At 37.4% G+C, this 26,214-nt stretch overlaps 1 protein-coding gene across 10 annotated transcripts in view; it reads left to right on the top strand.

Moving 5' to 3' along the window:
* The window catches only part of CHD7 (chromodomain helicase DNA binding protein 7), a 182,577-nt gene that overhangs the window by 116,500 nt on the left and 39,863 nt on the right, over positions 1 to 26,214 (top strand). For all 10 annotated transcript variants that reach the window (XM_070481215.1, XM_070481213.1, XM_070481214.1 and 7 more), the window contains 9 exons: positions 1,987 to 2,124; positions 3,176 to 3,241; positions 9,063 to 9,118; positions 16,114 to 16,228; positions 19,451 to 19,534; positions 21,022 to 21,159; positions 21,256 to 21,377; positions 21,751 to 21,994; positions 23,165 to 23,341. In XM_070481215.1, the coding sequence (XP_070337316.1) occupies positions 1,987 to 2,124; positions 3,176 to 3,241; positions 9,063 to 9,118; positions 16,114 to 16,228; positions 19,451 to 19,534; positions 21,022 to 21,159; positions 21,256 to 21,377; positions 21,751 to 21,994; positions 23,165 to 23,341 (1,140 nt within the window). The remainder of the gene's footprint in view (positions 1 to 1,986; positions 2,125 to 3,175; positions 3,242 to 9,062; positions 9,119 to 16,113; positions 16,229 to 19,450; positions 19,535 to 21,021; positions 21,160 to 21,255; positions 21,378 to 21,750; positions 21,995 to 23,164; positions 23,342 to 26,214) is intronic.

Genomic DNA, 26,214 nt, shown 5'->3' with positions numbered 1-26,214 from the left:
AATAAGATGTTAGCCTGAGTACCTCATGTCTGAAAGGTGCTGTGTGCCTCTGCAGCCATGACTGTGTAGGGCTAAGAGCTCACAGTCTTGAACAACCCACTTGATGGTCATATTATACCGAGTTGGTATTGTGAGCTGCCTCAAATCTGCTTTTTTTCTTTTTGAGGAAGATTTAGCCCTGAGCTAACATCTGCCAATCCTCCTCTTTTTGCTGAGGAAGACTGGCCCTGAGCTAACATCGTGCTCATCTTCCTCTACTTTATATGTAGGATGCCTACCACAGCATGGCTTGCCAAGCGGTGCCATGTCCGCACCCGGGATCTGAACCGGTGAACCCCAGGCCGCCGAAGTGGAATGTGCGAACTTAACCGCTGCACCACCGGGCCAGCCCCTCAAATCCGCTTTTGAGAACAGAGAGAGCAAACTTAATAAAATAAAAATCAGTCAGTCCCACTCTTTGAGACAACGTGCTGGGGTTTATTGTCCTGACTTGAGCCATGTAGGTGCCGTGCCGGTCACTCCTTAGGGCCACGTGGTGGGTAATCTGCCTCTCTCTGCCTTCCTGTCCCAACTTTAAAATTCACGAGGCTCTTTTAAAAGTTTTATTTCATAATTCTTAGAAAAAAGTTCATGAAAGTGTTGCTTTTGTTGGCATCCTTTTATTTCTCCTATGTGCTTTGTGAAGTCATCTGTAGGTTGTAACCTTGCATTTATCAGTGATTTAAAACTTACGTGTGTCATTATAGAGTTACCCTAGTTTTATCATATACACATATTAATGAAAGATTATTTTTCCGTTTTTAATTAACTGACAAAACCAATTCTTTATTAATTTTGAACAAAAGGTGCAAAATGTCTCCTTCTGCTCTGTTCACTTCAGTCCCCAGAGTTAATAGCTATCAATGTGCTTTGTGTTTTTTCAGATTTTTTTCTGTTATTGAAAACATACATTCATTTTTTTAGCAAATATTCATTGAGTCATAGAGAAGTAAACAAGGCGTACAGTGTCTTTCTCTTGAGTTCATATGTTGGTGATCCACACATACAAACATATCCACAAGGTTTTTTGCTATCTTAAATAGAATTATAAGCTACTTATTGTTATGTGACTCGCTTTTCTTTTTATTTCACAATTTATCTTGCAGATAATTCCCAAGATGCACCATGTACTAGAAGTATAATTGCTGGGTCAAAGGGTGGGCATGTTTTAAATTTTGATAGATATGACCATATTGTCCTGCAAAGGTGTATTGAATTCTGTTTTGACCACTGGGGTGGGAGAGGACCCATTTTGCCAATAATCCTAATACTAGTTTCTGTCAGTCTTTTACATTTTAGTCAGCATGGTAAAAATTAAATTAAAAAAGTAAAATTACTTTTCTTTGCCATTTATTATAAATTCAGCCATTCAATCTTTCTTAAAAAATGTTCAGACTGTTTATTTTAGGGCCAAGATTAAAATGCAAACCTAATTAAATGGCCCTCTGAAATATTATTGATACCTTAGATAATATTATACCAGTATTTATATAGATGTTATATAGAACTTTATGATTTACAGATTATCTTCTAATGCATTCTCTCTTTTGGACTTTTTATTATGGGAAAAATTTTAAAACATGCACAAGTAGAGGGAATAGTATAATGAACCCCTATATACCCATCACCCAGCTTTAATATTGCCTTCACTTTTGAGTGACGCACTGGCCGGGTGAAGAATAAAACTTGTTGTTATTTCCATTTCCCAGTTGAAGGTCACATAGCTGGGAGTGGCAGAGCCACAGCCGTCCCAAACGTCTGACTTCAGATTTCCCCCCATTTCCATTATATTTGTTACCACTATGATCTCTTGTGTGATTTACAGGGTTAAAGCTATCAGCTTTTCTTTAAGATAATTTAAAAAGATATATACCTTACCATTCTGAGAAGTTATAAAGAGCATCAGCAATTGCTTTCGAAACTCACTTTGTTCGGTTTTTGTTTCAGAAGAGACGTTCCAGCAGGCAGGTGAAGAGAAAGCGATACACTGAAGACTTGGAGTTCAAGATTTCTGATGAGGAGGCGGATGATGCGGACGCTGCTGGGGGAGACTCCCCCTCCAACACCTCGCAGTCAGAGCAGCAGGTGAGCGGCCAGATGTGTGTGGTTCTCGCATGCATTTTGACAGAGGGACTGGAAATTTTATAGCCGGAATCTGAAAAGTTCAGTTCAAGCGCTGGACTTTGAGCCGGGAACATTCATCTAGCATTGGCTAACGTGCTATAGGAAATTAGTTGTTTAGCAGTATCTTTTAAAAAGCCCTGTTCAGTGCAGTTTATTTTTATATGCGCCTGTGCTATGTAATTTGACACAATTTTGGAGAGTTAATGGTCTATGTTGAGGAAGAGTGAGAGCTAGGATGCAAGGAGGCTGAATTCACCTTAGAGAATTCAGTGCTGTAGCTTCCGGGACTTTAATAAACCACTCAAGCTTGTCTCCTGCTGTTAGGCACCGTAAGAACCCCTTTATGAAATTACTGCCTTGTAGTACCCGGCAGGGCACACTTTATTCTCGGTGCAATGTAAATGATGGATAAAATAGTTTGTATAAAATATGGGTAGTAATGTAGGATTGATTATTGTAAAGGTCTTTTTTTTTTAAATGCCCTTTTCTTAGCATTACTGTACTTTAGTTAACAAACTGGTAACCCCTTGAAAAGTATATTAAATGCAGTTTTGTATTTTATTTGGTAATTTGTGCTATGTTAAGTTGTGATAAAGTGTTTTATGTGACCTCCGTAGATGAAAGCTGCCTACAGTAACAGGATGATGAGTGTATTTACCCCATGGGTGTAGATGAGGGAGCGTGGTATTTTTGACTGCATCATGCAGAGATTATTTTCTCTTGGCAGCTGGAGTTTCTGAATGCTCTCTAGCTTTAGGGACCCATGCTAGTCCACATAATTAAACCACATAATCATGAAGTGATAAACACAGATCTTCCTTTTGCCTTTCTGTGGAGTGAGATTTTTGCTGTTTTCAGTGGTATTTCCTACTGGTGACTTTGTACCCAGTGACTTAAAGGGTATGAATCTAAAGGGTATGGATGTAAATGCAAAAGGGAATAATTTCTTGCTTTTATGGCTCAGAAGGAAATGTTTTCCTTTTGGGTTGATTTGCTCTACTTTATTTTTTAGGAATCTGTTGATGCAGAAGGTCCAGTAGTAGAAAAAATCATGAGTAGTCGTTCAGTGAAAAAACAGGTAAGCACCATTTGGAGAGATGGAAACCTATGGTGTATGTATGACTCTTACATTATTTTTTTTTCTATAATTTCCTTTAGAAATTTCACTGTTGTAAAGTAAAACTTCTGGTGAGATTTCTAATCCTGTCTGATTTATTAGCCTAATATAAATCTTTGGGATAGCCAACCCCAAATGAAACTAAAATATATCAAATATCAATACTTTATTACACTATTTAAAGTAGGCAAGAAACTCAAAAGTCTCCGAAGAAATGTGTGGAACTTTTAGAGTTATAGGCTGCCTTTTTCATAAAAATCGTGAACATTTAGCTCTCGTCTCTCTTAGGAAGGCCCCCTCACCCATGGAAGGTTTAGCTAGTAGGTGTTTTCTCATACTTTTCGTAACATTTTTTCATATACAATTGAAATATTCGTTAATATCTTTTTTGTCAGTGCAGAGGTGAAATACAGAGGTATTTTTCAGTGTAATTTTTTAAGATGATATGACTTATTTTTCAAAGTTTTTCAGAATTCATGTTGATCTGCAAAAGTGAGCTCTATGTACCTGTCAGCAGCCCGATGACCGTGTCATTGAGGAACACATATACTTTGTGACAAAGAATTCCAGTGACACTGTATTTTCTTTTACTGATGGAGATCCCCTTTTTCATCCCAACCATTTCCCTTCTTGCTCAATTTGAGATTCCAGGTGTGTTTACATATTCTAGCGTACAATTTTCAGTGTCTCTAGAAAGTGGTCTTCTTTAGATGTAGGTGTCTGTCTTCCAGCTTGAATCATTCTCAAAGGCACGGTTCTTTCTTTTTACTTGCTTTCAAGGTGGGTGGAGATACAACCTCATTGTTTTGACATGTAAAATAAGCTTTTATTTTTTTTAATAGTAAATTATATACCAAGTGTAACTTCCCAGTGAGAGAGATGAGGAATGGAGGAATTATGGGACTTAAAGTGAGATCCCAGGCTTATCAAATAGGAAACCTTTACTATTCAAATACTGCTATCTAGAGATCCTTGGAAATGGTATTGCACCAGCAGTAAACTTCTCTTTACCTTTGTTGCAATACTGTTTACTTTTCTATTGTGTTATTCAAAGTGTGGATTTTTATCAGGATGTACAACTCTAGTTCATATGAAAATAATCAAGAACAAGATGTCAAGATATTTTCAAATTGAGTGTAGGGCGTGGGGGATGTATGGAGTAGCTGTCTGGTGACTCTTTGAGGATTCCCTCTCTGATGAATTAAATGATAAAATCTCAATCAAATTTCCCACCTGTTCAAGCAGAAATGAGCACTATTTAACTCATTAGAAATGTTGCATTTTTGTCCTACTAATGACTCTAGAACTGTTAATTTGTAAATTGTAGATATATGGTAAAATTTAGATACTTGACATGCTTTAAAGAGTAATCCCCTTCACTGAATTGAAGTGACTTGTTTGAGTAAATAGCATGTGGTTTGGAGGGGATATATTAATGTTCATTCAATTGATAGTGCTTCAGCAGGCATACTCAGCAGGTTTGGGGTTGCAAATTATAATTAGTTCTATTATTCAGAGCTACTTAGACTGTGTATTATTAGGACGTTGCTTTTTCCTTCTCTTTGCCCACTTTAGGGCTGGGTTTTTTTTCCCTTTACTACCCTTTAAAGATAGGTACCCATGATCTAGGAAATAGGTATACTACCATTTACAGACGACCAGGTTTATCTTATAGGAGATTAAAAATCACTATAATTGTACATGAGGATGGAGTATTTGTTGAATTGGTGAATTTTAGGATAGAGAAAATTAATGGAAAAATTTCTCTGTAAGAGGAGATATGCCTTGAGGTATGATTTAAAGTAAGGAAGAGAGGTGGAGCTCATTGAATTGCTTGCAGGTCATTGTGTTTGATAAAGGGCAATGAAAAACCATCAGGAGGTTGTCGGCATTAGCAGGTATTAACTTTTTAAGCTGCTGATGTTCTTGAAATAGTTACTTTAGTTATCACCTTTAATAACATTGGAGGAAAGTGTGACAAACAGAAACAAAAGGAAATTTGAGCTTTTACTGTGGATTCTAGCTATGCCTGCTGGTCTGTTTCCTATTACCATGAATAATTGAAGAAGTGGCTGTGAGAGGTGCCCTTATCTCCCGCTGGCCACACCATAGAGACTGGCTGTGAGCTCTCCGAGCCTCCCCTGCACGGTGCTGACACATAGTGGGGACTCAGTTAATGGTGTGCAAAGTCAGTTGTCCTCGTCACTGTAGCCAAGAAGGAAATCTGTTTTGATGGGGTCGTGCAAACTCACAGAACTCCTGGCAGAGCCTCCCCAATTCAGCATCTCATGTTAAATAGGGAGGGCTCAGGCATTTATGTTGTTCTAAACCCAGAATGACATGCGTGAGACCCAGTGGCAGGGACATGGTTGATACTGGTGTTTGACTTTTGAGGTAGATTTAAGAATGGATTTTTGAATTGTGTAAAGGTTCATTCTTTCATTGTCCACATTTAGGCATCATGTCATCTTTCGGCTCTGAGCTGTCTGTTTTTGGGGAACAATTCAAATCCTTTTTGTATTGGTCAAAATAGTTTTAAAAGAGAATTCTGACTATATTCCCTGGAATTCTTTATTTTTCTTTAAGTTAACTACATGTAAATTTCCTTTTTAAGAGCTCATTTAAAATTCCAGTGTTTGTTTTAATCCTCTTTAGCTGAACCCAGTAACAAAAAAAAATACAATGTAAGGAAGGCAAAACTCTTCATCTCGTTTGTTATTGTCCTTCTTTTCTCCCTAAGTGAACTATGATTTGGTATCTCTTGTACAGTGTACAGTAGGTTGGGCCAGAACAGGAAGGGATTCATACCTTTGCCTTATTGATATCTTTATTGAGGTGCTTTCTTGTTTTCTTGTGCATTAACAGAATTTTCCATTTTTTTACACTATATTTTAGCTTTGTTTCTCCAGTGTGACTGCTTAATTTAGTAATAGAATGCTTGGGAAAGATCATTCTTTCAGGCTACAGGATTGTCATTTGCTGGATGGCAAATCTAGGTGACTGGAGGAGTCTATTTATAGACTGATAAAGGTTTCTGGTTCATATGAACAGTTGGACAAGTATGGCTTAATGTGTTTGAAACTTTAAATATTGTATGAATAATAAGGGTTTTGATAGACTGGTTTTGGAGTCTAATGAACAAATATACACATTTCTAAAATTATTCTGTTGAACACATAAAATTACTTTAGAGGGCTATCAAATTTAATGATAGCTATCCCAGAAATAAATTTGAGTAGATTTTTTGCATAGGTAGAAGTAATGTGTCTTGACTCAGTTATTCATTATATATGCCTATTATAGAATGGATTCTGAAAACTGGGGCATAGGGTGTAAGGGTTGGTACTGTTTTCAACTATCACCAGAGGCTGGTCAAACTGACTGCCATTTAGTGGATAATTAAATTGGTGCTCCTGAGGGCTTTTGAATTCACACACTTTTGTTAATTATTTTGCTATTAGTAAAGCAGAAGAGGTCAGCATGATCATATTTATGTGAAATGGAAGGGTGCAAAACAACTCTACTTAAAATTCTGGGGGCAAGAAGGTGATCTGATATGTGTAGTCAGTTAAACAAAGGACAGGCTTATAGTTTGGGACATCCAAAAAGGGCCTGGGACAATTCTTCAGCAGCTCCAGGTGCTGCTAAATGAGGTCCTGGAACCTAATGGCTTCCTCCCAGACAGCTCTAGACCCCCCTGTTAGGCATCTCCACAGCAGGCTCCCAGAGGAATAGCTGATCATGACAAGAAAATGGGTATTCATGAGAGTCAGGGACAGACAGTCGATGGCTGTAAGAGTCAGAGCTTTCTAGGAACAGAACTGAGACAGAATGAAAACTGTCTCTATTATTCAAGAGTTGATCCTGTGTGCTTTGGTGCCCACTTAGAAATTGTGTGATGGTGAGACCACTTAGAATGAAATGGAAAGGACAGTACAGGAGGACAAATTGGGGAAAAAGGAAATCAGGGAATAATAAAGCATAGAAATGATAAAGCTTATCTTTTTGCCACCTCAAAGATAATATAATTTTGAAAAACTCTTTCATAACTGGAAGAAATATACTTAGCAGTGAAGGAGTAACAACAGTAGATCAGACGTCTGAATTCCATTGTAGGTTTGAGTTTCATGATGTGCTGTGGGAAGCATCAAAAGATCTAGGCTCATCCTGGTTTTCCATTTTCACTGGTCATGTACTGTCTTGTCTTTGCCTTTCTACTGGAACCTCCAGTTCTATACAAAGATAATGTATCTTGGAATAACTGTTGAAATGTGGGAGTAGATTGGGGTAATATTGGGGTTAGAAAAAAGTAAGTTGGGTCCTGGGGATTGTCTCCTGAATTGACTAGAATTTATTTCTAAATTAATTCCAGGTTTATGTTACTGGCTCTTAAAGGCATCCAGCAAACATTTCTTTCCATTTTGGACAGCTGAAAATCTGGGACATGGATGGTGTTCTGAATACATTGGTTTAAGAAGCTGCTTTTTGCTTATGACCGTTCATAGATCCATTAGGGCAGAACCAGATATTAATGGGTTTTGACCACACTCCTGAGTGTGCTGCATTCTTATTGGTGATCTCTAGGCAGGTGGAAAAACTGTTTAAAATTTAGGTTTACTGATACATGTGAGAGTTTTGAAGAAAAGTTTAAGTTCACAATCTTTGACAGTAGTTTGAAGATTAAGGATTGAGGGAAAGTGGTGTTTCCTTGAGCAGAGCCTGTGCCAATCAGCCATGCATTGGAAGTCTTTGCTCCTTTGTCTCTCCTCTGCCGTGTTCCCACTTGCCTTCATGTTCTTTGCAGCATCTCTGAGGCAGCTTAGCAGCCAAATATGACCCTCCAGGCAGGCTTGGGTGCTCTTGTAGGAGCGTAAAAGCAATCCCTAAACATCTGTAAGTGGTGTTTATGTTTTACATCCCTGATTTATCTGATCAAATGTTTCAGAAGAAAATTACATATTACAACTTGTTTAACAGCCTAAAACCAAAAAGGAAAAAAAATATTGAAAGAGATGCTTAACATCATACGAGCAGTGTCTTCTGCATACACTGCAGTCGGTAGGACCAAGGGAAGTGCTATAGAGACTCTCACCACTGAACTCTTGATTTGGCTGACGTGTATCACAATTTTAACCTCACCTAATGTAGTATTTGGAGTGTGAATTTTATTTGGCTGCTATGCGTGTGAGACATCTTGTCTGAGAGATTTTAATTGTACCATTGAGTAAAAATAAAACTGTGAATAGTGATGCACTGAAATTACAGCGTAAGAACAAGGTTTAGTTTTATATGGTTTCTTGTTTAGAGTTATTAACTATATGGAGGAATAAATGTCTTTTAAATATTTTAAAACATTACAAAACCCACAATGTAAAGTTGCCATGAGGCAGCCAAAAATAATACATATGGCATTCAGGAGAGCAGTTGCTAATTGGCTGCTGCCTGAGAAAATGGTACACTTGGCGTCTACTTAACACTGTGGGTTTGGCAGAAAGCCAAATTTGGGGTCAGGTTGTTGTGAATGAAGCTGCATGTGGTTAGGGAGGAGTTAAAATGATTCATGTCTTAGAAGCTGTAGCACGTTGAGTAGCATGCATGGGCCTAAGGATGTAGTCTTCATCTCACTGGCCGCCTACCAGCTCCCACCGTGGTCATCTTTACAAGAACGTCCTGTGCTGCTTTTGTCATCCCTATTTTGTGTTCATATGGGAGTAAATCATTACTTTTGGAATATTCTCATAAATGGTTTTAAGTATGTGCCTGAAATTTTCTTTTGTTGCAGAAGGAATCTGGAGAGGAGGTAGAAGTTGAGGAATTCTATGTGAAATACAAAAACTTGTAAGTAGATTGCGATCTTTTTAAAATCAGGGATTATGTTTTTAAAGTACTAAACAATGATTTACAAAATAATTGGGAACATAAAAAAATAATTGGGTATTGGGAAATTTTGGTCTGGTTTATTTAGTGCTTTGGAGGCCTACTAACTTTTGTAGCTTCGATGTTTTATGAATTCAGTTTTTCTGGAAAATGTGTAATTGGTGTAAAAGTTGACTTTCACGTATAACCAAAAACTTCTTTTTAGAAGGGATAAAAACTCACACAATAATAGAGAAGTGCGTAAATTTGCCTTTGCCTCCCCTCTGAGAGTGAATTTTACTCTGTGGGCCGCTCTTCCTCCCCTCATCCATGTGAGGGATGCCGGGCGCTTGAGTGGAGAACTCCACTAGGAGCTGAAGGCTCTGGGGAATCGTGACATCACTCACATTTTGAAATGCAGTGAGCTATGATTTTGTTTGTCTGCTTTTGTTTCTAATTTTTGTCTAGTGAATTTGAATTGCATATCTTTTAAAAAACAGAATTGAGAAACATGGTGCATTGATGTTCTGCATTGCAGATGTAGGCAGTATCCTAGGACCAAACACACACGTTGATGAAGCAGCATAGTTTTAGGGATCAGTAGTCATCCTACTGAAGAAGAGGCTGTTTTCTAACCTAAATAACAGTCACAGAGCAAGGTCAAAAATACTCGATAGCATAAAAATTAAATTTACTTTAAACTTTTTAAGGCAATGAACTCAAGTACCGTATTAGTAAATTCTAGGGTGTAAAGAGAAGCTTTTGGGAGTTGTTGCCAAAACTGCCTAAGAAAGTTTACCCTCCCCTAGAAAAGAAAAGCATCAGGCCTCATGGTTTCTGTCATTCTCCCTTGTTGCAGTCGACACTGTATTAATAAATTGATGCACTTCTGAAGTTTTGTGAGCAAAACCTTTTACCAAGTAAAAAGATGAAGCAGTTTCTTATTTGTGTTATTGTGGAGTTTAATGAAACACAGAGTCTGGCTATGAAAATGCTTGGTAAATATTAGATATCGTCTTCATTTTATACTCAGAGCATGATGAATTGACATGTGGAGTGATGCCTGTGACATGATTTCATGTCGTTGTATAAGGAGAGTGGTAAGGATAAGTAAGGAGATAGCTAAGTAAGCCGGAGAGAGAGTGCTCTGGGAGATTTATCAGACTTAGAGCAAAAAAGTTTAAATACAGATTGCCAAAAAATGGCACTACTAGATAGGCACCCATCTAATCCAGCATGTGGCAGTGGGGTCTGAGGTGCTTGATCCATGGAAACATCTGGTCCGCCTGCACCCGCCCCCCAGAGGAGGGCACAGTGTTCCTGACCAGGTACCGCGGCCAAGCCAGGAGCCGCCGGTCGTCCTTCGTCAGTCAGTGAGATAAGACAGAGGTAGGTCTTAAAAATAGCTTTCTTGTCTGATATTATTGAGATCTAAGATCTAAGGGAAATAAAAATTTCTGTAAAATTAACAGGTTTTGTAACCTTTTATTTTGATGTAATTTCAGATTTACAGAAAAATTGCAAAAGTAATACAAAGAATTCCTGTTTTTCTTTTTGTAATTGAAAAGTATCTTGTGGAAAGATATTTGGAGACTATTAAGTATGAAGATGGCTGCTAAGTGGTGATTTGCTAATTCCATCACTCGTTCTAAATGTATTAGTTGGGTTTCTACTGTAAGGAAGAGCTTTACCTTCTTACCTATTTGCTTGTTTATGGCTGTGTAGACTTGTGGAGTGTTATTTTGTTCAATGGGTCATAGTTCTTTACTATCATATCATTATTTACTCTGCTCACATTCTCCCAGATTTGGCCAGTGGGGGCCTTCAAGCTGGTCCCTCTCTCCTTTTGCCTTGTCGCCATCCTTCTTTAAACTCTTCCTCACTTTTTGGCACCAGAGGATGTTCCAGACGCCTCTTGTAATTTCCCTGCTTTAGGTGGAATCAGTTATTTCTCCAAGGAGCTTTGGTTGTTTTTACCAGAGAAGAGCAGTTAGAAACCAAGATTTGCGTACCAGGTGTGCTCATTGCTGCTGGGGAGTCATTGTTCCTAGGCCGTCTCAGTGGGTAGGGCTAGGAGGGGCATGTTCACTGTGCAGATATGTAGGCACACATGCACACACGTGTGTGTATATATGATGCATGCACACGTGTTACACACACACGTATTACATATATGCATGCCCTTCTACCCACCTACCTAACAACAACAGTGAAAAACAATGCCTTTAGGGACTGGCCTTGTGGCATAGTGGTTAAGTTTGGTACACACTGCTTCAGCAGCCTGGGGTTCGAGTTCAGATCCCAGCCACAGACCTACACCACTCATCAAGTCATCAAGCCATGCTGTGATGGCAACTCACAAAGTAGAGGAAGATGGGCACAGATATTCGTTCAGGGCCACTCTTCCTCAAGCAAAAAGAGGAAGATTGGCAACAGATGTTAGCTCAGGGCCAGTCTTCCTCACCAAAAAAAACCCCAATGCCGGGACTGGCCCCGTGGCCAAGTGGTTAAGTTCGCACACTCCGCTGCAGGTGGCCCAGTGTTTCGTTGGTTCGAATCCTGGGCGCGGACATGGCACTGCTCATCAAACCACGCTGAGGCAGCGTCCCACATGCCACAACTAGAAGGACCCACAATGAAGAATATACAACTATGTACTGGGGGGCTTTGGGGAGAAAAAGGAAAAAAATAAAAAATCTTAAAAACAACCAAATAAAAACCCAATGCCTTTGTATTGATACTTCCAAGTTTATTTCAACACCACAGGGTTCATTCTGTCCTTTCCCCTTCCAATAGTAATAACTCCCTTCTTCAACTACAAGAAACCTGGCTCTTATTATCCATAATATATTTGTTTCTTTGTCAATCCTAGAATATACAGGAAGTGGTTTCAGAATTACCAGACCATATTCCTGTGAAAAAGATGCCTACTCACTAGAATTCATTCAGTCAGTATTTGTTTAGAGTTTTTTGTCTTTAGCCTGAGGGTATAGAAGCTAAATACTTTGTTCCAAATTTCCTTGGGTGAGTTCTTCTCTTCCCCGTACCCTTTCAGTATGGTTGTGTTATTTATTTGATACTCAGTTTGGTTCATTGGTTTCTTTTTGTATCTGTATTCCGTTTTAGTTCCTCTTCATCATCGTTGACTTTCTTTTTTTCAAGTTCATTGGATATTCACATGGTTTAAAAGTCAGAACTGTATGCAAAAGGATACTCAAACAAGAAGTGTCATTCTGCCTTCCTTTCCACCCCATTCCTACGTACCTTCTCATTAATCCTAGATTTATCTTTTCTGAAATTTTACCATGAAAACGCACATATACACAGACAGACACATTATACATATATAAATTTTACATATATAAAATGTAATATATCTTATTTCTCCTTCTTTTTTACAAAACAATAGCATACTATTAGTGCATGTTTCCACTTTGCTTTTTTCACCATACTATATCCTGGAACTTATTCATTGAAAAAAGTTCATAGGATCTTGCTCACCTTTGTTACAGTTGCACAGTGCTCCATTGTGTGGCTGCACAGCATATCCAACCAATTTCCTATGTATGTGGGCATGTAAATGGCTTCTGATATTTTACAGTTACAGATAATGCTGCAATAAATATTCTCATGCCTATATATTTTCAAATTGTTAGAAGCGTAGCTTCAGGGTGAGTTCCTAGAAGTGGGATTGTGAGATCAAAATGCAAACATATATGTAGTTCTGTTACATGTTGCCACATTCCCTTCCATAAGGGTTGTGGAGGTTTGTGTTCTTTCCAGCCGTGTATGAGAGCACCTATTTCCTCACAACCTTTCCAGTACAGTGTGGCATTTTACTTTGTGTGAGAAATCATATTTCAGTCTAATCTTAATTAGCATTTTCTTTTACTGTGAATGAGGTAGAACATCTTTTCATAAGTTTAATGACCATTTTTATGTCCTGTTTTGTCAATTGGGTATTCATGTCTTTTGCCCATTCTTCTATTGTGCTTCCCTCAGTTTTTCAGAGTCCTTTATATACGTGGGTTATTCGTCTTTAATCTGTGTTGTGCTTTGCAAGTGTCTTTTCCCAGTTTTGGGTGGCTTTTGACTTTATGTTGTTTATTGCATCGGGTATTTAAAAAATTGTTTTATATAGTTAGATTTATTCATCTTTTCTCTTATTGGATCTAGTTGGATTAGATGAGTCATGTCGAAGGCTTTTTCCCACACCAAGGTGAAAGAGGAATTTGCCATGTTTTCCTCTAGTGATTTCGTGGTTTTGTTTTCTGTGTTTAGGTGGCTGATCCACTTGCTGTTTACTCTTGTGAATGGTGTAAAGCAGGGGTCTAATTTTATTCTCTTCAAAATTTTGTTGTTCCAACATTATTATTAGAAAGTCTGTCTTTGCCTCAGTGATTTGAAATGCAACTTTTATCATATACTACAGTTACATGTTTATTTGCATCTATATCTGTACTTTATTCTAATTCTTTGATCTGTCTATTCATAAGCCAGTAGCATACTATTTTACTTAGAGAGGCTTTCTAATGTATATCTGATGTATGTAGGTTCCCTTAAGAGCTTTTCCTTTTTAATGTTTCCTGGATATTCTTGCATGTTTGTTGTTGTTGTTTTGGTGAGGAAGATCAGTCCTGAGCTAACACCTGTTGCCAATCTTCCTCTTTTTGCTTGAGGAAGATGGTCCCTGAGCTAACATCTGTGCCAGTCTTCCTCCACTTTGCATATGGACACCACCACAGTGTGGCTTGATGAGCAGTACATAGGTCTGTGCCTGGGATCTGACCACATGAACCCTAGCCCGCTGAAGTGGATTGCGCAAACCCAGCCACTCTGCCACTGGGCTAGCCCCACATGTTTATTTTTATCTATAAGTCCAGTGTTAACTTGACTAGCTCCATAGAAATGCTTGTTTATATTTTTATTTACATTGTGTTAAATTTACAGATTTAGGATTTATGTTGTCATGCCATCCAAAAACAAGGATGTCTTTCCAGTTGGTTCAATTTGATTTTTGTGTCTTTTAAGAGGGTTTTAAGTATTTCCTTATATAACTTTCACACATTTCTTATGAAATTTATTGCTAAGTGTTTTATCTTTGTTGATATTGTGAAAGAGGCATTCTCTAATATCTTCTAACTGGTTATTGTTTGAGTGGAGACTATTGACTTCTGTATGTTAATTTTATATCCTGCTACATTACTGAATTATTTTATTTTATTGCTTGATTTAGTTGTCTGATTGATTCCTTAGGGTTTTCCAGTTATGCAGTCTTATCTGCCAATAGACATAGTTTTACTTCTTATTTTCCAATTATTACTCCCCCTGTTGCCTTCTCTTGTTGGATAGCATTGGCTAATGCCTTGAATATGATATTGAATGATAGTGAGAAAGTGGGCATCCTTGCCTTGTTTCTGATCTTGGTGGAAAAGCCAGTGGTTTTTCTCCATTTAGTAGTTTTTCTCCATTTAGTAAAGCAGAATCGCCCACCAGAAATTTCAGCCCAGGTTATGAGGGAGAGCGAGCCTGGATCCACTCGCTAAAGCGCCTGTGTCTACCTCACGGCCACGATAGTGGTGCTTTAAAGGCGTGTGCACCTCAGTCAAGACAAGAGTACTACTGCACGTGGGCCTTTTTCTATTCAATAATTAGGAGACTCAAATAGGTTATTTTTATAATATTTGTTTCTGATTATAACAGTATTGAGTATTATTTATTGAAAACTTGGAAAATACAAGTTGAAAATAGAAAATACAATAGTTGCAATCTTGCCACCCAGAAATGATCATTATTAACATTTTGATTCATTTTTATCTTGCCTGTTTTCTATATGTATGTGTATACAGGGTTTATATCAATTCATATCTGTATAAGGCACATGTATTTAAAGTTCTTATCTCCCTCAGTTAATTGTAGGACTAAGTCAGTCCTACCTTTGAAAATGCATGTTAGACATTACATAAATATAAGTGTTGTGATGCTTAATATCATGAGCCTTTTCCATATCATTGGAAATTTCCATATCATTGCCCAATTTCTAAGAGTAGTAGTACTTTGGTTTTGAAAGAGTTATGTATTCAAGCATCTCATTTCTTTTTAATGTCATCACCAGAAAGAGAAGTAAGAGTTACTCGAGGCTATTGGGGGCAGGGAGAGGATGATGGTACAAAAAAACATTGAAATACCAAACAAAAGAATGCCAAAGGTACCATAAAACATTAACTATATAACTGTGAGTCTCAGGGAGAAAGGGAGAGTAGAGAGCATTCAGTTTAAGGTTGGAGAAGACACAACATGTGCTCACAACAGGCAGCTGGTGAGCCCGAAGGGGAGGAGACTTGCCCAGCGCAAGGACAAGGTAGATTTTAAGGAGTGAAGAATTCACAAGGGACCAAGGGACATCATTTCAGAGCTTCTGGAAGCACCAGGCCGGGAGAGCAGGAACTGGTTAGGAGCGGGGGGTGAGGCGTGGCTGTTCAGAGCCTGGATGCTGGTCCTTTTCTCCCCAGTTGCTCTAGAAGGATTAAGTTAGGTTTAACTTGCTATTTTAAGTTTGAATTCTTTTAACTTGGTAAGAACCTTTTATTTCTCTATTAATGATAAAAGACTCAGAACATAAATTCGTAATTAAGACCACCCTGTTGTGCTAATTGTTTTATAGTGAAGTGTACTCCATTCACTTATGAAAACAGCTTGTTATCAGTTCTTTCTCTTTTTTTTAATGGCAAGCGGGTAAGAGAGCTGGAGGCTCAGGACAGCAGGCAAATTTTAGGCACTATTATTGATTTTCTTATTCTCAAATATTAGTAATTTTGTTGCTCAGCAGCCAATTAATTCATTTAATTAATGAATAATTAAACAGGTTATTTTGTTAAATATTTGTTTAGTTAATTTTTTTGGAATGATAAAGGACATATATAATGAAGGATTAATTATTTCCCACATGTTTCAAGTATATTATTTTATTCTTTTAGCTCTTATCTTCATTGTCAATGGGCGTCTGTAGAAGATCTGGAAAAAGATAAGAGAATTCAGCAAAAGATTAAACGATTTAAGGCAAAGCAGGGCCAGAACAAATTCCTTTCAGAGGTATGAAATACCTGGTTAATTTTCTAAAGTATTTACTTTGTTAAAATGTTCTGAATTTTGAATTTTAGTTCAGTAAATTATTAAGAAAAACTAGTTTTCCTCATTTGGTGCTGTTACTTGCATATTGGTTACTGGTTATTGCTAAAAAAATTTGTAAACAGGAAATTTCTCATTCTTCCTGTTGCTTAGTCTAGAAGACACTGGTCCTTATGATATTATGTGGAAATATGGTGGTATGATTAAAATCTTGTCATGAAAGTACAGTTAGTAGATGGTGAAAAAAATAAGTAGACGAAAGTTCTGTTAAGATTTAGCACGTTAAAAACTCTAAGTATTAAGTTACATGTAAGTTCTAGGATATAAAAGTTTATTTCTATTGGGGAAGATATGTGGCAAGTTTCTTTTGTTCAAGTCAATGCCTGATTACAGAGAGTTCGTGAAACTCATTTTCACAAATGATGTGCTGTGGTGTAGAAGTTGGTACCAATATCTTTGCCTGTCCCCTTTATCCTCGGTTATCAATTGTGATGAAAAGGTAACCATACCTAGCTCAGGAAGGAAAATCTGCATTTTTTTAAGTGCCGGTTTCCCCTCCAGCATAGCCAATTACATTAAAAAAATGCTTTCACAAACTGCTTACTGGAGTCTCTGGACTTTCGATCACCAATTTGGTTTTACTTACAGCCTCACGTTGAAAGATTAAACTTGCCAATTTATTAGTTTTCCTCTCCATAAAGGAGTTCACAGAATGTAAACTGTAAAGAAGTGTGAAATTTGATGCAAAATAATCCCTGTTTAACAACCTACTTCACACCCCCCAGCCGTTTTTGGAGGCGGAGGGTGGAGACAGAAGAGTATCCAGTACTTTTATGTCATAAAATCCTTATAATCCCAGGTGACAAGTCTGTGTTCTCCTGGAATCTGATTTCCATGCTCCCAACAGGCAGACTGTAAAGTCTGTGTTAGACGGCCGATCAGGTGGTGGTTTTTACTAGACACATGTCTGTATCACCACCTCTGTTATTCCAAGTAGTCAGCGTCTTTGCAGTGCGGTAGTTAGCACTGAGGGGAATGGAGTTACTCGAACGTGACTCACTCTTTACATCTTGGAGAATATTTAGGTGATTTCTTTGAAAGGACAATTTCTAAGAAAATACTGGGAAGTTCAGATTTTTGTGCCCTTCTTAGTGAAACTGCAGTTAAATGTGACATTGGGCAAGTTGAAATCATTAGCTTCCTTTTAGAGAGACATACCATATGTTCTGCTGACCTTTCCTCTGGATCAGTGGCAGGGAAAAGGGAAGGGCGCAGTGGTGGGGCCTCCAACCCCAATCCTGAAGTCCTCGTTCTGTTTATTACATGTATCTGGAGACTGTTTCCTGGAGTCAGATGCACTGTAGGGACTGTGTCTGGCTCTAGCTCTGTAGCCTATCTATCTGGGTCTATCTGTGTGAATCACCTGTTCCACGGTTGAAATATATTATCTTGCTGGTAACTTGGCAACTAGAAATCTTAAGTTTTTTCCTTAATGGAAGTAGCATAAACTTGAGTCTGAAAAGAAGATTCAGGGTTAGCAGGATACCAATTACCTTCTTCTCTTTCTCTTTTTACACACACACACAGACACACAGACACACAGACACACACACACACACACACACACACACACCCCACCCCCCGTCTGTCATAGCCCATAGATGGTCCTGTGAGATATTTCGTGGTTCTGCTACTTTGGGATTTTCACTTGTGACCACTTTTGCATTCTTTTTTTCACCTTGGGCTTCCTTATAAGTTTGCTGCAGCTAAAATCTGTATTCAAAAAGGTCATTGAAACTGGAAATTCTATCACATGCATGATGGCGTGGCCTACTTGCTTTAAGGATGGAAGTGTTTAGGAGTAAAGTTAAGGATTTTAATTCAGCAATGAAAACTTCTGTTTCAGAAAAAGTTATCTTAAAGAGCGCTTTTATCATCAAAACCTAGTTTATGAAAAATTTTAGTTTTATGCTGTATATGAGTAGTACATACATATTGTATACCTAAATCTAGATGCTCTTGACGCAACCAGTGCACTAGTATAAAATGTTAATATAGTAAAGCACTGAACAATAAACATTTCAATGAGTTTCTTGACTTACTAATCAACCCTTAAAGGTCTGAGGCAGTTGAAACACATTTTTGAATTTCTGATTTTTGTTTCACAATTCACATTTCAAAGCATCCAAACCAGGCATTTTAGATGGGCACAGCAGCCCAGAGAATGTTTGTGGTCCTTGAGCTGGCTGTGACTGAACACCGTTTCAACCTGCATTTCAGGGGATACAAATGGTGTCTAAGTGACTTCTAATATGTCTTTGCAAAGCATTTTAAGGCAGTTATATGGCTGATAAATTAATCTATAAGAACACAATAATGTGTCTTTTGTTTTCTAACTTTCGTGACTCTAGCTTCTTTAAAGTATGGCTTAGTCTGTAACTTCCCTTTGAGCCATATTCTGTCCTTTTATATGAGATAACTTTGGAAGTAAGCACTGTTACTTTGCTTTTGTAAAGATTGTTAATATATTGGCTAAATAATCCAATTATTTAAGCCTCATTTCTTTATTCTTAATACTTTTAGCCAAATGCCCTATGTTCAGTACAAATAAATCATTAGAACACTTAGATTAACGACCACACCATATTCAAATAAGGTACTAACATTGATTGGCAAAGATGACCAAACATCATAAACTTTGTTCACATTAAAATATGAAATTCAGTGTTTTTAGCTTTTGAATAACATTCTGTAAATGATGCTATAAGGCATCAGACAAATCTAGTAGTTATGAGTCTCTAATAGCACTCACTGTGCATGGCTCTGATTCTTTATTGCATGCTGTAGTTTCAAGAATGCTAAATGCATTGCATGCTGTAAGGCTTTTGGATTGCTCATTAGTGAATTGTAATTTCACACTTCATTTAAAATATTCTTAAACATTCTCTCACAGTAAAAAGGTTTCACACAGTAATTAAAAGACCCAGTTAACAAAGTCTGAGAAGTTTGATTTCCTCATGGGGAATGGTTTTGCTAAATTGTAGCATTTCAATTAATATAATAGAATTTGCCAAATATAAATTTTGTATTGCTATGACCCAAAATATTATTGCCTGGCGAAAAGTGAAATAGTGTTTACTCTCAGGAATTAAACAAACATTTTAACTTTTTTCTCCTTTGGTGCAGATTGAAGATGAGCTTTTTAATCCAGATTATGTGGAGGTTGACCGGATAATGGACTTTGCACGTAGCACAGATGACCGGGGAGAGGTAACAGAAGATCATTTGTATTAGGGGGCAGTGACTCAGACAGCTTATGTGTGTTTACGGAGAACGATTGTGGAATCCTAAATCTGGTCCTGGTTGGAGCCTTGGATCTGGACACACTTGGTCTAAATTTAACTGAAACGTATGGACTTACTGTTAGTTTTATGACTTAATAATAGCTCAAGATATGTTTTATGTTTAGTCTGAGAGCTTTTTACAGGAAATCAATTTTCAATATGAAACAAATACATTGACATTTTGTGCAATTCCAGAATATGATTAATAAAGAATTCACTAGATTTTGGTATAAATCTATTATGTAGCACTAATTTCCCTTGTATAATTAAGAGTGTTTTTGTAGCAGAGTGGAGTTTAATGTTGTTTAACATTGAACATCCTTAGTGAAGTTGATGAACTTTATTTAATGTGGTGCACAGAGGATAATATAAAATATTTCTCTTTCTGAGACCCCCGTCTTGGCATTCTTATGTTGCTTTGCAAAACCATATGAAGTTGTAAAGCACAGTTGATGGGGCAGTGAAGAGTAAAGACAAGTCTGGTGACTTTCCTGGGCCTTGTGTCTTAGTAGTAATCTGCCCACTCATCGTGAGTTCTGTCATTCTTAGCTTCTTTGTGTAAATAAATTTTATAGGAAGTGTGTGGGTGTTGCTTGTCTAGTGAGTCTGCTGTGAACTCCCATTTTACTCCAAACGTCCATATCGTGAAGTTTGTGATGTTTCAAAGGCCGTATCTGTTAATGGGATGTTTACTTTCGTAGTTTTGCTTTAGTTGTACTTAAAATTGTTTCATAGCATATTTACATAGTACAGCAAATGTTTTTAACATGACAACCAGGTCAGTGTACCTTGTTCCTGAAATGAAGGTCACCAAACCTAAGCGTTTTCCAGAAGAAAGACAGAGGAAATCCTATTGATCTGCATGACCCAAAATATTTTGCTCTCTAATCTTCTAGAGCTCAAACACATTATTTTAAAGTGATTTGGATACAAAGAGTATCTCTCCCTTTAAGAAAAACCTGGAGATCCTAATAAATTCAAACCTATTTCTCATTATTTAAGAAACTAGCCAATTATGTAAATATGTAAATACACTAAGATGATTTACCAGCTAAGTCTGAATAGACACCTGATGAATGATTTGCACAGATAAGAGTAAGGCTCAAATTCAGCTTTGTTATTTACTAGCTATTTCTTTATACTTTTTGGCTTTTGAACGTTAAGTTACCAATGACTTAGATAAAAATTAATTTATTCTGATAATACTCAGTAATACTATTTCCAGTTTAGACTTGAGACTCAATAACTGGGGACTACTGTTCAGTGGTCATAGTCTTCAAACTTATACCAACTCAGCCTTACTATTGCTGGGGTAGTGTCTATCAATAAATGAAGGAGAGCACGTGTTTTTCCTTTATATATATACATGTTGGTCAAATGAATCCAACTCTGATTTGTTTTCACCTGGCCCAGCCCGTGACTCACTATCTGGTGAAGTGGTGTTCACTGCCTTATGAAGACAGCACGTGGGAGCTGAGGCAGGACATAGATCAGGCAAAAATCGAAGAGTTTGAGAAACTGATGTCCAGGGAGCCGGAAACCGAGCGTGTGGTAAGGATTGGCTAATGGTAGAGGATTTAATTTGAAAATAGCATAGCAGTGTGGTCTTTGAGAAACCACTAACGGGATTTACTGTATTTGAAACAGGAGCGACCTCCTGCTGAGGATTGGAAGAAATCAGAGCGTTCCAGGGAGTATAAAAACAATAACAAACTCAGGGAATACCAGTTGGAGGGAGTAAACTGGCTGCTTTTCAATTGGTACAACATGTATGTAAAACACGTGTTTCTTCACTTTTAAAAAAGTCTACAGCTCTTTTCCTTTGTAGTTAGTGAAAATATTAATCAAATGTAGCCTACTATTTTAACTCTCTAGTAAGAATTATAAAAAACAGCAAGCACTGGAAGTATGCTTAATACTTGTTTAGTCAACAGATATTAATACAGAGATTGATAGCAGTGCATAGAAATAATTTTTATATCTTAGAGGATTTTGTTTGAAAACATATTTTATTGAATCTAAGAGAACATCTAAGATATACATTATACATTTGTGAGTGCAATAGTATATATTTTGTAAAAAGAAAGCAGTATCTAATATCTGTACTTACTAAACTTCTCTTGTTTTATTTCCTTTCCAAAGGCGAAACTGCATTTTAGCAGATGAAATGGGTTTGGGAAAAACTATCCAGTCCATTACATTTCTCTATGAGATATATTTGAAAGGAATCCATGGCCCTTTTTTAGTAATTGCCCCATTGTCCACAATCCCCAACTGGGAAAGGGAATTCCGTACCTGGACAGAGTTGAACGTGGTTGTGTATCATGGGAGTCAAGCTAGTCGTCGGACCATTCAGTTGTATGAAATGTACTTCAAAGATCCCCAGGTAAAGTGACACAGGTGCTATTCCTTATGCTTATTATGTGCATTTTAAGTCATTTGGTATTAAAATGGTCTCAGACATTGGGGGGGGTAACGCCTAGATTTTGCAAAACTGAGAAATTTGCTTTAGATTTCTTACCCATTTTTGTTTGTATTATGTTTCCGTATCTTATGATTATAGCTCTTTATTTTTAAAACTGGTCATTCTCATTGTTAGAGTAGGACAAATGAAATTTTTTTTACTGTGAATGACTACTGAAAATCATTTACTGTGTTGATATGCTAATTGGTTTTATTTTGCAAGCCTTAGAGAAAGCTAAACAAAAAGTGGCATTATTAAATGTGAATAGAAAGAAAGTTTTGTTATATTGTTACTAGAAGTGAAAAATATTAGGCATGTAATATTGAATGACACATTGAATGAAATACACCCAAAGGGAAGAATTTATTCTTTGTCCCTTAGTAGCAATTACTATGATTTTTTACTTATTCTAGTTACCTGTCTGCAGTCATTCTGATATTGACAGAGAAGCATTATAAATGACAAAGAAGGAAGGATAGTGTGTGCTAAAATAGTTGTAAGCTCTCAGTGGTAAATGGAAGTCCTGTAACTGGAAATAGGACTGAGTTTTGTTTTACATGTTTGTTTGCTTTAAGTGTAAAATCTGACCTACAATCAAATACTTAAAGGGAAAATGTTGAAATTTATTTTGCTATTTATCTTTAGATTAGGAAAATTGTTGTAAGTTCTCTCCTAAGTGTATGTTTTTTCATTTTAGCACTTTAGAAGTACAAAATAAGTTACAAGAGTAAAAAATTTTTTAAAAAGTTAGCTTAGTACATAATCCCTTTGGCCTTTCACCTTTTGGAGTCTGTAGGGTGTAACTAGGATGGACACATTTAGTGGCACTTTACTGCATGTGATCTGTAAGGAAATTGGACCAGAAATTTTACTAACAATTTTCAAACTTCCTTTAAAAAAGAAAGATTTTAAAACTCTGTTACACAATAATAGCTTAAAGCCTCCAGAATACCTTGAAAATAAAATATGGGCTACCTAAAATAAAGATGTCCCCAAACAGATAAATACATATGTGTTAATGCTATTTATTCATCCTCAAAGTTATTAATGTAATACTTAATGCTAAATAGTAATTCAGAGTTGTTTTTGTAGGGTCGAGTGATAAAGGGGTCCTATAAGTTTCATGCCATCATCACTACGTTTGAGATGATTTTGACTGATTGCCCTGAGCTGCGGAATATTCCATGGCGCTGTGTAGTCATTGATGAAGCCCACAGGCTGAAGAATAGGAACTGCAAGCTGTTGGAGGGACTCAAGATGATGGACTTGGTCAGTGATCATATCGGTGGTTCCATTGAAGCCCTGATAGATTTGTTACTGACTCAGTATTCCTGCTGCTCTGAATTTGACTGATACCTGTGAAGGATGTTTGCAAAGCCTGTCAAATATTGTGATATATCCTCCTAAGCTTTCAGTCACTCAAAAGTTCCTGCTGTCTTCCTGATTCTTACATTGCTGGCTGGTCTCTTTGCACAGTTGGATCACAGCAAAGTGTAGTCATGATGTTTTCACTGAAATGAGTTTCAAGTATTTGCTTTTCCATTTTGTTTATAAATACTGGCATTTCATAAGCTGTTGGGCCCAGCGTTAGCTCAGTGATGATAATCCAGTTATATTCTAGGGCTCACAGGTTTTGGCATACTGGAGCCAGTAGAGTAAGACTTATAAATGCAAGTGCTCAGTAAGTTGAGTCACTATCTGGAATTGGTCCAGTCTGCACAGACACTTAGAAGTTTGGAGCATTACATGATCTTGAATTTGATCTGGAGTTTTAGATCACACCGATCCCATACCTTCCAGCTTCCTAAGAGAAGCTCAGTCTTCCTGATTATACTTTTCTAGATTGTTTTTCAGTAGACGCATCATAGGATAACATGTTGTAGAAGTGGTCGCATTTGATTGATCCTCCGTTCCATACTGTTGTGTGTATGGTTTCCTAGTGGAAATTACTACATGACTTCGGTCATCCTCATTCTTTTCACTCTGTAGTTTACAGGGTGGGTTTTGATCACTTGTTTTCATTTTTAACATACATTTTAAAAGCAAATTATTGTCATTTAGTGTGTCTTGAATGTTTTGATGAGGTTTTTTAAAGTACTAAAAAAGATTTTAAAAATGCCTTTAGTGTTGACTTCTGTAGATTAATTTTATCTCGTTAATTGAGAGTTTGAGATGGGAAGGAGTATTCTATGTTCATGGCTATAGACTTTATACTGAAGCCTGGTACTACCAAAAGAACACTTAAAAGCTTTCTGTTGCAGCTGGTTCCTTGAAGCAGCTTCTTTTATTCTTAAATTAATGGGATTGGATTAGCTAACTATTCTTTTAATTAAAAACAAACAAATCTAGTTTTGTTTAGAGGAAAAAGTCTGAATTATCCTATTTAGGGTGGGATTTCCCATCCAAAGACCTTTCTCAAAGCAGTTTATGGTATTTGGTGGCCAATCCACAAAACAAATTAGGGCACCTAGAAATGGTGAGCAGGTTTGAAGACGTGGGTAAACGTATGGAAGAGAGAAACTCTGTGGCTGTGTTTGGTTTCTCCAGGTAATACTTTAGCATTACATTGAAGTAAACCTGTATTTGCAGGTAAACACTCATGCTCATGAAATATCTAACTACATCTTCTGAGCAGGGACCCATCTTCGCAGTGGTCCACGAAGGAGACAGTTATAGCACCATTTCCTGAAGGCTTAACTAGTCACCTGACGGAGTTTATCTAAGTTGTTTTCTATTGTTGGTTCATATGTTCCCAGATAGTAGATTCTTACTGTAAGATAGTCCTCCATTGGTGAGTACAGATTAGTTTAACTCAGTCAGCATCAAATAGTCTAATTGTCATTGGGAGACTTCAGAGGATTTTCTATTTTTTTGTAGTAACACTTCATTAATGGATTAGAATCTGTTATCCAGGTAATTTTTCTGTTATATATTGCAGTGTTTTCTAACCTTTTTCACGTAATGGCACATATAAAAAATGATAGTATTTGTCACACTAGGGTAAGCAGAGAAGGCTGCCCACTGCCACAGGTCACCAGTCCTGGGATCCTGACTGTCACAGCCCTGCTGGCTGCCCCAAGGACTTGGCGTGTCTGTAACTCATTCATGGCTCACCAGCTGGGAAGCTCCGATTAGCAAATGAACACGATAATTGTTTTTCTGATGATCAGGAATCTTTATCTCAGAAGAAATGTTTTCAAGATGGAACACATTATCTTTGTTCAGAATCAGAATATGATTGTATTTATCCAGTTCTGAACAGCTCATTGCCTGCTCTTTACATCCTTACTTAAAATAAACAGCATGAGAACTTATACACTGGCCACTTTTTATTCTTCATTCTTAAATTAAGTCATGGTGAAAACGGCAAATAACTATATCCAATTACAGAGCAGGTCACAGGGAACTGCTGTTACCTGCACTAGACTCAGTTATGATGAAATTGCACTTCGTGAGGATTATCTTCAAGTGCATTCTCAGAAAGGAAAGACCAGTGAGTGTCTCCAGCTCTCCCATCACAAAGGAAATGCTTGTGAGGATGCTATGTTGAGGGACATTTATGGTCTGCACTGTCCTCCAGAGGACCTCTGGAAAGCAAAGCTGTCTCCTTGTCCCTCATCGACAAGGAGGGGATTCTCTGGAGGTGTGGTCGTAGTTCTTCATTGATTCTGTTATCTCATCTTTCATGGTCAGGAGGCCTCACACAAAGGGTCTGGTGAAGTGAAATTAAATGGACATCACTCCATCAGAGCTAAAAAGAATGGTAACATTTTCAAGCCAAAAGCCTGTCTGTTGGCATAGTTGAGCTTGATAAGCTCGAAAGCCCGAGTCTCTCACATGACGTTTTGTGATGCTGTGTCCATTAATCATATGTTATATAATAGTTACTTTCAAATGGAAACCTAGTTTTATTCCACTGCTCATATGCAACCTTATAAAAGGGTTGTAATCATTTGGTATAATTGGCTTTAAACAGCCCTTGAGGGACTGCAGCATAAAGAAGGAGTTCCTTCCCTTTTTTCAAGTAAGTTTATTTTGAAATAAGTTAAAAGGCTATTTCTGAAGTATTTGGCTAGAGGCTCAGGATTTAACTCAGTCATGAAGGATATGAAGAAACTGAGAGACATTATTTAGTATCTCCG

The sequence above is a fragment of the Equus asinus genome, chromosome 12 (assembly GCF_041296235.1).
Source record: "Equus asinus isolate D_3611 breed Donkey chromosome 12, EquAss-T2T_v2, whole genome shotgun sequence".
NCBI lineage: Eukaryota > Metazoa > Chordata > Mammalia > Perissodactyla > Equidae > Equus > Equus asinus.
This window is presented reverse-complemented; position numbering and strand designations above follow the sequence as displayed.